Raw genomic sequence first — 11651 nt, forward strand, 5'->3', positions numbered from 1 at the left:
GGAGTGTGTGTGTGTGTAGAGTGTTAAAAACAGGAGAACAGTTAGATGATAAGGTGGTGTTTTGCATTTCTCTTGCAGACAAGTTCTTTTGTTTCTGTGAAATTTTCAGAGTCTACAGCGTGGATTTATAGCACAGGAAAAAGCATGCATTCATGAAGAGAAAGATGAGCTGACGTTTTATTACTACAGGTAAATGTGCATCTTTTTATTAGTTCATGTCTCAAGTGAGTGGAAACAGAAGGCCTGCACACTAGCGAAAAGTATGTCTGTCTTCACTGTCCACCAATCTTTTAAAATAGGTTTTGATCTTATTTGTGTGACATTGTACAATAACTGACTTGCTTTCTTTGTCTGAACATGAATAATAACTTCTTTGTAGATTTTTGTTTGCAATGCTATTCATATTTTGCATGACGCGTGAGCAGGTCAAGGGCAATTTGACTGAACCGTTTCTGATTTTAGATAATCATGCACTTACAACCAAGCCACTGTTGTACCAATTTTCTATACTTAAAGAACTACTCAAATAATAATAATCCAGTCATTACAGTATATTCATTTTAACCTGAACCAAATTTTAAGTCTTCAGTGACCAAAAAAACAAAAAAAAAAAAAAAAAACCCTGTTTGTATTTTGGCCTTGATGTTCTGCTTTGACCATTGTTTTTGACCAAACAGAATTTTGGAGTGTGTTTTTTTCTTTCTGTGTATTTGTGTTACCACTCCACTCTGTGATTAATCCATTCAGTGTTTAGTCTGCAAAATATCAGAATATTTGTGGAAAAACATCTGTCTGGTTTTCCGGTGCCCAAGCTGGCATCTTTAAATTATTTGTTGTGTCACACCTGCAGTACAAAAGCCAAAGATATTCTGTTTATAAGCATATGAAACAGAAACAAATTGTACTTTTGTAGATTACATGTTATATGTTAATCGACTAACATAACTAATCAACCAGTTATTTCAGCAGTAGCTAAAAAGGAAATAATCGGTTGTTTAATTATTTAAGTTATGCTTGTTACAGTACATACAGGTGCAAACTTCATACACGTTCTCCTAAACACCATGTCTTTTACTCTTTTGTACTTTTCATTTCATGGTGGATAAGAGCGTGACTAGTGTATGTTCTTGTGTTACAGACTTACTTGTGCAGGTTAACTCACTATTTTTTGACATTTGTCCTGATAAGACAGTCTTAACAGGCTGTATAAGTGTCCTAGAGGTCAGGACTGTCAGAGGGGAGGACTAGGATCTCTAAACTGCTAGCTAATGCTAATACTGCAGTTGCTATTCACTCATACTACTCTTAGTGATCAAAGAGTATGATTAAGCTAACTAACAAAAATCATGTATTGCTGATACTGTTGTTGTTTAATGGTTGAAACTCCACTATGGCTGCTTCAGGGTCCATAAAGCCACCCCAAAACCCAATGGTCTTCACATATATTCCTGTATTGCAGAGGTACATATAGACTACATGGAAGCAGGGAGTCATGATCACTCTCATAGACTTTCCAGCTCATGTGGGGCTGATTTCGGCTGCTGGAGAGCTGAAGATGCCATTCTCAGACACGGTCAAGTACTGCATCCTGGGCATCTCCGTCACTCTGCTTCTGCTGGCCTTGTGCATCTTGGCCTGGCAGGCCTTCAGATGCTGCACCCAGAAACACAAAGTGTATGCCCGGCAAGATACAGGTGAGTAGGGATTAGGTTACAGTACGAAACAGTGCACCACAGGTTGATGATGTTTGGTGTCTGACCCATAAAGTAATTACTAAATGTGAACGTGTCTGATTTTTCTCTAGCGAGCAGTGATCTGCTGTACTCCCATGTAAAGTCAGCACCAGTAGGAAAGAATTCAGGAGCTCCAGGTACTAAGGTAAGAGGAGATGGAGACAAAATCCGTCCAGATGTCCAGTTCTGGTGAGCCCAGATTTGAGTTGTGTGGATAAACAAAAATTTTAAATGTGTTTTCTTACATATCAGGTGGCCTAGACTTCAAAGTACAACACAATATTAGCCTTGATCAGGGTTTCTTAACAAATTTGTACATGTGGCTCTGTCTGGTTAAGTGAAAACTGGAGCCAAGCCACAGCTGGGAAACTGAAGGTGAATCTGAATTATAAAATGTGCTTTAAAACAAACAAACAAAAAGCTGTCAAAGTAAGGGTTATGTGTGCATTCAGTTGTGACTTACAAATTCCGCTTTTTAATGAAATGATTCAGCAGCTCAGTCTGAGCATAAGAAATTCAAATGCATGCAGTTAAGATGTAATATGTTGGTACTAATCTCTTTACATGCATGGCTGCTCTGTCGTTGAGTTGTGCATTGCACGCGCTTACAATTAGGAATACGGCTGGTTTACATATCCTAATATCCTAACCTTAATGGAGAAATATAGAGGAACAGTCTTGCCAAGACTGAAGGAAACCTTTATTGTAGATTCATTTCCTGACATTGTCGTTTAACAGCTGTTATGCTCTCCTACATGTGAGATGTGTTTCAGAACTTTATTTGGATAGTCTGCTGTTTTTCTTCCTGCCATGTGACTGACGTGTCTGCCCTACTGAGCTACAATTAGTCTTTATCCATGTTTGAACAGGGTAGATTCTGAGACTTGTGGGTAAAGTAGAACTGGATGAAAAACTGGGACAAACAATGCACTGCTGTCAATGTACAGTTAAAAATGGCTGCAGCTTTCACCATCAGCACATCTTTGATACAGTGTTAATGCAGTTTTATTTTTTTAATTGCATGTAAAATATCACATTATATTGTGTATAAGTCCTCCTTGTTATTTTAGTCAGACTTTGTAGTCTTTGGAGATGTATCAAGTTGTGTCAACGGTGTCAATGTACATAAAGAGAGTGATGAGAACACTTGTTCAAACAAAGGAGAGTTGGGACTTATCATAAGTCACATAAAGGCTGGAAGTGCTGTAGTTATTAATAACACCACTGATGTATACGTGTATATGTGTGCATGCTGTCCAGGTGGAGGACGTCAGCACTGAGGCCCACAGGCTGAGTCGTTGTCTGTCTCAGGCTCAGTTTCCCTCCTCAGGATCCAGCCAGTCAGAGGGAGACGTGGGAGAGCAGACCAACATTACAAAGGTAACAGACATTACTGTGTAATCCAGTTGTAATGTGACACTTCTCCTCTGCATCTAAAGCCTTATGCATCTTCCCAACTATCCAAGTCTTCCTTTCAACTTTATTTCACGCAGTGAGGATGGAATAAGTCTAATTCAATACATTGTTAATGTGCATCCTAAACAGCAATTAAGATGTGTGAGACCTATTTCCTACTCACTGTGTTGTAAGGGAGACTTGTAGTAAGTTACACTTCCATCAGACTAGAATGATCATCCAGGCACCTTTGCAGATTTCACAACAATCCACGCAGTAGTTGTATTATAACACTAATATTTGACTCTGAACCATCAGAGTACTGTCGCAGAGGGAGATTTGTTTTACACACATTCCATGGAGCAACATGCTGGTAAACACAATGTGTGAACCTTACACTTGGGCACATATACATTCATGCCCCTGCCTGTGTCCCAGTTCACATTTATAAACATGTCACCAAACATCATTAAGATTCACCCTCTGGAAACCAAAAATATCTGTGCAGCATTTCATGCCAATCCATCCATTAGTTGTTGAGATATTTCAGTCTGGTTCAAAGTGAGTGACAGACCAACAGGCAGATTTTAGTTTTCCACTGTCTGGCTCCTGCCAACTGCTGAGAATTTGTTGGATATGTGGGATGCTTTTTATTCTTGACACTTAACTTCTTATGGCAAATTTTTGCTGAAATGTTTAACAGGTTTACAGAAATTAACAGAGATAAACTGCTCACAGAAAACAAAAGACTTTCAGACAATAACAACATTAGCATTAGGTGCTTCGAGTATTCCCTAACACATGCTCTTGTACCAGGCCGATGGATCGCTACGTTTCTCTGTCTACTATGACCAGCTGCAGTCCCGTCTGGTGGTCACCGTTTTGCAGGCGGAGGGTCTTCTGGAGCACCGCCAGACCTGCAGCCTCCAACCATTTGTTAAGCTAAGACTCATGAAGGCAGCCTCAGAAGCAGTGGAAGTGCAGGGCTGTAAGAATGAGGAGGTAATTTTATTAGTTTCTGCACTTGTTACTCTGAATTAGTGACATTATTAAATCAAGTACCGATCATATATAGCTTTTCTTTTTCTTGTCATAAAATCACTGCATTTTTACATAATGATTTTGCCTCAAGCAGCTTTAACAGATCTTATGACTCATGTTAATTGTTCAAAAATATGTCCCTCTGTCCTTCAGTTTTTCTTTTAAAATCTTCAAGCAGTGTCTCTGTGCTGTATAAAGGTGTTATGGATTACCTCTGTGATCCTCTTAGGGTGAAGGGATGCCGCCTGCTCTGTGGACAGTGCTGCATGAGTGGCGGACTCGCATTGTGAAGGGCAGCTGTAACCCTTTATTTGGAGATCAGTTCAGCTGTATTCTGCAGCAGGATAAAGACAGTCTTCATCGCATCAACCTCAGGATGGAGGTCCTGCAGCACACACCTCTCTCACTTTCAGTAGCTTTTTAATCTTATTTTAACAGCCTGAAATGAGCCATTACCTAATTTACCTGCACTAATAATACAATTCCAAAGGTACAATACAAAAAAATGCATGCAGATTACATCTTAGCTGTCATACTATAAGCTCAAAAGGATTTCAGACTGTAAGTACTACAGTCCCTGAACTCTACATGGACTCTAAGATACACACTGGAGAATTTACAATGTAGTCATGAGAGAAAAAGATATGTTTTTGGTTTTTAAACTGCGTGATTCTATAAGTAAATTGTCTCTTGTGTCTGTGTACATCTCAGGTGAGGGACTTTGATAAATTCTCCAGACACACAGTGTTAGGAGAGGTGAGAGTTCCTCTAGGGCAGCTCAACATCTCTTACCCTCTGGAGCTACAAGAGGATCTGCAAATACCCCAGAAGGTACAGTAGGACATTATGTATGCAAACACACACATTTATAATCACATAGGAATGTTCTTCTCATCTTTCAGTTGAGGTGAATTAGCATCCAGCTTGTCATATTGTAAATTCTGCAAATAGTAATTAAAATAAGCTTTGATCTTTGGAGTAGTAGTTGGAGTATTATTATCATTATCATACAGCCTACATCATACTGCAGTGTTTATCCTCTCTCTTTCTGGACAGGATCTTGTAGGACAGGTGCTGCTGTCACTCAAGTTTCTTCCCACTTCTCAGAGGCTAGAGGTTGGTCTGCTAAAGGTCAGAACAGTCCTCGCTGAGATATGCTCAGATGCAGGTAGGGTTAGACAAACATCTTCACAAAAATAAAGCCACCAGCGGTCATACGTTTACAATCTAACATACAGTTGCTAAATTGACTTCCTTGTGTTGTACAGCCTTGTACGCCAGGATCAGCGTCCAATGCAATCAGTGCAAGTTGAGGTACCAAAAGACCTCTGTAGTCGCCCGGTGCCCTGTGACTGTCTTCAATGAGGTGCTCATGTTCTCCCTGCCTGAGTTTCCTCTGGAGCGGTGTAAAATTATGGTCTCTGTGTATGAGACTCACATGACTAGGAAATCAACCAAACACCTGATGGGACAGATGACTGTGGGGAAGGAGAAGAGTTCACAAGACAAGCACTGGAACTTGATGATGCACTCATTCCGCCAGCCAGTAGCAGAGTGGCACGGACTGCTGATCTGAGCTACAGCTCATAAACCCTCTGTCCTTCACTCCTTAGATGTCTGTACCTGCTTGTATTTAACTAGAAGCCATGATGCTTGTGCATTTGACTGTTGAGGCATCTGCACCTGCTTAATTGAAGGGCAAGCAAGGACTCCTTTCCCTCTTGACTCCACAGTGGTAAAGAGGTCTTCCTGTTCCAGGAAAGTTGAGTGACTGCTCAACTGAAACCTAAGGTTACTCAGTGTACTTGTTCACTCACATCTCTTCTTTCTTTTTATCTTAAAATCTCATCATATTGAAAGGGCTCTAAAGATCTGGCCTTTGCACTCCTCACTTCTGATGAAGATTGCCTCAGTGTTGCGCTTACTGTACTCAGTGAATAACTGTGTTGTTTGTGTTACTGTAATATTTGTCTATAAGCTGTGATGCTCTTTTGTGCCTGTTTTAAAAACTGTCCACTCCACACTATTGAAACTTTATGTTGCTATGAACTATGAATGTTAAGTAAATTCAACAATTCACAGTGAATAAGGATTATCTAATGGCTTATATGTTACAGAAACCATATAGTTCATTTACAGAGGGTGTTGAATTGGAATGGCCAGGGCTTGACCCTTAAAATATCTTGAAAAGGAAATAAATGTCAACATAAAACCATACCAAGGATAAGTGGCCTTATTGTAGTAAAAAGCAAAACATAAAAACACAATCTTCAGGTTGAAGGTCTCTTCAAGAGACTCTTCACTGTAATTTCCTTCACCGGCCTTTCCTGCCACCTGTTGGTTTATCTTTGTGAAAGCAGAAAACCTAAGTACAGTAAGTACAGCAAGCACTAAGTGCTTGTGGACTCACTTACAGGGTGTGTGTTGGTGTTCTACCTTTCATCAGCCAATAACTGAAATTAGGGCTGGAACTTACAATGCTGATAATTATTGCTGTAACAGTTAGTTGTTTCATTATTTTGCAATGTGGATCTTTTTTCATAATAATTCCATAACTTACTGGTAAATGAAAACATATCTGTTGATCAATAGGACTGATCAGATGGATTGATTAGACTATTGCTAAAATTAATAATGACGCCACAAAGAAATTGGCGAGCAGATTAAATGCAGAAACAAAGATTATATTTGCTTTGTGTGAATGCACTGTTGACAAATGTGGGACAAATCATTCTTCAGCAGAGCAAGAACACCACTTTATCATTTCAGACCCATGATATCTGCTGTGCTAGTCCCATGCTGTCTTTCTCTGTTCAGGTAATGTACAAGGGGGGAGTTGGAGGTTTCAGCAGTGAGTCACTTCCGCGTTCAAAAAGCTGCAGTTCCTCGGCTGCCGCTGGGGGCTGGCTCCAGAAGTGAGCCATTCTCCATTGACCCCCATCCAGAGGCCTCCGGCTACCTCCAGGGGCTGTAGTGTCAGTGTTTGTCAATGTTCGGATAGGCTTTTGTGACAAAATGGCTTGTTGTAGTGTAGACTGTACTAACCGACCGCCGAAAAAGTCTGTGTTGCAGTTTTTAAATGCACTATTTTACCTGGATGTTTGCACTAATTAGCATATTTTAGCATATTTGCTGCTGGCTTATGACTTAATTGCCGATTTATGATCGCTGCTGATACAGATAGAAGACGAGCAGCTAATGTTAGGAACGCTGTTGAGGTGTGTTCCGTTTATTGCGGGAATACTAGGCTACAATTTTATTTAGTCTCATCTTTCTGTTTAAAAAGTCCGACATTGCATGGACAGAGCAGCTCCGTCAGTAAGCTGCTGCTGCTGTTGTTTGTGTGCTGCTGTGACTGTAAGTGGCTAGTGGAGGGAGGCAGCGGTGAAAGCCGGTAAATATTAAATATTGCTCCGATCTAAGTGGGTGGGTTCTCTGCCAGCTGACCCCGGCTGACCCGTAGAGTAACCGCCTCTCCGCCAAATATGGAAAGTACACTCCCCCTAAAATCCAAGATGGCGCAGCTCAAATGCCCATGGTTTGGTCCCAAAACCGACTCCTCGAAACCAATGGGTGACGTCACGGGTGCTACGTCTATATGCGCCACCAGTTGAGAGCGCATGCGTGACAGTTTGAAAACACGCGAGGGCGCCAACTGGCAGAGTTCGTTTGTTCGTCTGTGATGGGATGTTAAAGGTAAACCTTAAACTAACCGAAAATGTCAAATTTATTTAATAATGCCAGTCCATTTATTTTATTTTTAGAGTTTTAAGCAATTGTGAGGACTAAGATTGATTTAGAATTAGGTTATGTATTATATACATTTTAGCAAGCTAGCTTGAGTTAGTAGCTTAACTTGTAAATGTTTGCTACTGTAGCTATCCAAACTATCCACAGGTTAACTAGCAGATACTGTATAATGTTAGCACTGTGTGTGTGGACTTGTTTTATTATATTCATGGGGTTCTGAAACCTGGGAGCCCACTATACTTGTGTGAGAGAGACTCTTCATTGTGGTTGTAGTAAACTCACAAGAGACATACCTCGTTATTAAGTTTTAGTAGCATCTGATAAAGCTAAAACGAGGGAAACAGCTTTCCCTCTCAGTTGGAGTACAGTGTTCACTGCCTGTTAAATTTAAACAAAAAAGACTGCTTAGCTGCACCAATCAGAATGTAAGTATTTCATTCATTTTCTGAACGATTAATTTTATTTTAATGATTTTATAATTTCTGATTAGAAATAAAACCTGTCTTCCTTGACCCTTAAAATTTGCTTTCATTCAGTTGTTTCCCAACTATGTAGTCAGAATTAAAATGTCACCTACATTATAGTGTGTTAAAAACCATTTAGTTGTTTTAGTTGTTTATATGCTGCTCATAAATGCTTGATCTAACAAGGAAGGTAAATCACACAGTGTATCCCAAATTGACAAGGATGAAGACAAGGATGTGAAGTTGTTGTAGGTGTTGGTGGAGCATGAGATCCTCATCTTGACTGACAACCCCTTTGTTGTCTCAACATTTTGCTCCTTGGAGACAGCATTGTGAATTAAGACAATATTTAGCAATTTATTTATTATTCTTTTTCTGGTTTTCTTTTTTAACACTTGGAGCTGGATTTACTAAATCTCTTTCAGGCTGGTGTTTCATATGAGACGTTTTTCTGCTTCCTTCCTTTGACCAGCTTCACATTTGGACTGTGAAAGATTGGTCCAGTGAACATGGCAGCAGACCTGAATGAACGATCCATAGAGAAAATAGTCAGAGAGCTCACTGACTCGGAGGTTAGTCTCTTCTGGTCTCCATTTGTTTAAACTTGTGTTTATCCAGCCTGTGACAGGCCTGATTTGTGTTGTAGTGCTTGTTAATCAGCTTCTTTTCTCCTCTTTGTCCATTTCCTCCTACACATGTCAGGTACTCCACAGTTCATTGCCCTAGAAATGATCGTGAGGCAGGACTATGAGAACCCTGTAGACCGGTGGGCCGTGGGCATTATTCTCTGTGAGACCCTGGTGGTCTTAACCCCTTTTTCTGGACAGAGATGAGTTCTTTCAGTAGGTGGTCAAAAGTAAGAATCCTTAGTTCAATTTATTGCCTTCTCTTCACATGCAACCATTCTATTCATTTATCATTCTAGCAGTTCTGAATTAACCTTTGTTGTGTCTTAAAGACACTTAAAACATGTTCTCCCTCTTAAACTTGTCCATAAAATGGACATGTAGCTTGAAGCTCATTTCTTGTTTCTTTAGGATGTGTGACATTATCTTTACAGTACGTTAATGATGTTTTTCTAAATTCTGCCATTCAGTCCTCCCAGTACTTTTGGTGATGTAGGTAATATTTTAAATTACTTGAGCAGACAGCTGCTTTTTTTTCCAGATAAATTCATCTGGCCACAAGGAGGAGATGTTGTGCCAGCTGATGCCCAGGCCCTCATCAACCTTTTCCTGAAAAAGAACTTCATGAAGTGCCTGGGCACAGGTAAGTGGCAGTTTTACAAATGATGGACACATGGATGAATGCAGTATGACACAGAAACTGTTTGGGGAAAAACCTGTGGAGTAATAGGCAGGTGAATTCTAGGGTGTTTCCACACATGCATCACCTAAGAGCACTGATTTAATACCACCACTGTGACTATGTGCAGGCCAAGATTTGAGATTTACATTCCTCATAATGAAATACACTCACTAAAATTACTGTAGGCCTGTGCCTGTAACAGTCAAGGCTAGAATACTATATGAGCACATGACCAAAGGTTTCGATTCACAGATTTGTGCCATATTAACCTGATCTGACAACTACAGCTTCTTATATATATTATACATTTATATACATTGTATGTCTAAACAAACTTGTGAATCGAACCTTTGGTCATGCTTCGACATGCTGCTCAGAGTCATCACGTCCAGAGAACTAAGGGATCTAAATCTCATCAGCGTGGATTAGAGAAATGCCTTCTGCTGGAGAAGAAGACTCAGGCAAAAGATTAGCTTTCTGAAGGAGAATGGCATTTGTTTTGGGTGCTTGTGCATTGGGCATATGAGCAAAGATGGTGATTAGTGCATTAATTGCAAAGTTTGCATCCAGAAACATCCTAGTGTTCTTTTTTATCAGTAAGGCCAGTGGACATACACTTCTTTCTACTTGTGGACCTACAGGAGCCAGTAGTAGTGAATTGCTTTCTTTCTATCCCCCCAGAGCAGTAAAGTAAAATCCTCTAAAGGTAACAAAATTGTTCATATGCCTTTTTGTATCCAGGATGCAACATACTGTTAGTTAGTTTGATGAGAAAGTTGAAAAATAAATGCAATGAGAGCAAAATTCCACTTGTCTTCAAAGGCTCCAGATCAGAGAGATCCATGGTTTATTCTCCAGGGTTTGGAGATTGCTGTTTATGGTAATGAACAGTTCTATGACCCTTCTGAAGTTTTGTCTCAGAAAAAACGTGTCCAAATTTGATATCGTCTCAGGAAGTGGCAAAACGGCCATAGTTGAACGGCAGGGTTTTTGGATATTGTAGCCAGCTCAGTCCAGCTTCAAGATGAGCTTACAGTGCTTGACCATGTAGTCACACAGATGCTATTGTTTGAAGTATTTCATTGTATTATTATTATTATTATTATTATTATTATTATTATTATTATAAACAGTCAGTTATAAACAGTTTGAGCTATGGGAGTAGGATTTGATGTTTTGTTTTTTGTATATAGGCATGTAATTCAGACCTTTGTGTTGTCCACTCATGGAGCACAAGTCTGTTGTTCTTAACACATCAACATGTCTAAATTTGGAATGTTTTATAAGATGCTTTTCAGAAGAGCCTGTGTTAAGCACAGACAAAATACAATAAAATGTATAAATATTCCTTTAGATTGTTAAATGATAGTAGAAGCCAATAATGAACGGCACACTTTTAGAACAGACTTTTAGATTAGGTGTAATAATGTATATTAAAGTTCATGTCTGTACCACTATGATTTGTTTTGTTTTTTTTTGTTAAAATCCACTGTGTTTCTTGGAATTAGTAGTGTTCTGCAAAGATGGCGTCAGTGGTCAGGACATCTTCTGAAATATATTTTGGGTCTACTTTTGGAATATTTGTGCTTACCTTGAATATTGCAGTTCTCTGCTACTAAAGCTCCACTACGTTTCTGAAGGAAATTAGTTAATCTGACACCTACTACATAGCTGCGAGGTATTTTGAAGTTTAAACCTTCACATACAAAACATACTGTATGATCACTTAGTAAGTCATGATGAATTGTTAAAGACTAAACTGTCCTGCAATTGTTATGTTGGTGTTGTTGTTGCTCCACCTCAACCAGCCCCAACTTTTAAGTGCTGCTTACTCTTTTTCTTCTTTTTATTGTTATTTATGATCCAATGATATCTAAAAATAAAAGTTTTACGTTCTGCTACATCGCGAGTAAAGGAACTTTACCTGTAATGGAGTATTACAGTGTGGTATGGCTATTTT

General features: G+C 39.4%; 1 protein-coding gene across 1 annotated transcript; it reads left to right on the forward strand.

The window, feature by feature from the left end:
- Window positions 1–6041, forward strand: syt19 (synaptotagmin XIX). The gene is made up of 9 exons (XM_041037414.1): window positions 1–189; window positions 1460–1694; window positions 1805–1878; window positions 2994–3113; window positions 3945–4130; window positions 4399–4551; window positions 4881–5000; window positions 5226–5337; window positions 5438–6041. The coding sequence occupies exons 2-9, from the start codon at window positions 1493–1495 to the stop codon at window positions 5743–5745; spliced, it is 1275 nt and encodes a 424-aa protein (XP_040893348.1). The 5' UTR covers window positions 1–189; window positions 1460–1492; the 3' UTR covers window positions 5746–6041.
- The last annotated feature ends 5610 nt before the right edge of the window (window positions 6042–11651 follow it).

Source organism: Toxotes jaculatrix, chromosome 5, assembly GCF_017976425.1.
Source record: "Toxotes jaculatrix isolate fToxJac2 chromosome 5, fToxJac2.pri, whole genome shotgun sequence".
In the NCBI taxonomy this organism is placed as follows: Eukaryota; Metazoa; Chordata; class Actinopteri; family Toxotidae; genus Toxotes; species Toxotes jaculatrix.

Excerpts from the sequence above, each read along its gene's own strand:
- syt19 (XM_041037414.1), top strand. The coding sequence starts at position 1,493 with ATGATCACTCTCATAGACTTTCCAGCTCATGTGGGGCTGATTTCGGCT. Across the intron at positions 1,695-1,804 it reads GTATGCCCGGCAAGATACAG|CGAGCAGTGATCTGCTGTAC; the intron begins GTGAGTAGGGAT and ends ATTTTTCTCTAG. Across the intron at positions 1,879-2,993 it reads CAGGAGCTCCAGGTACTAAG|GTGGAGGACGTCAGCACTGA; the intron begins GTAAGAGGAGAT and ends CATGCTGTCCAG.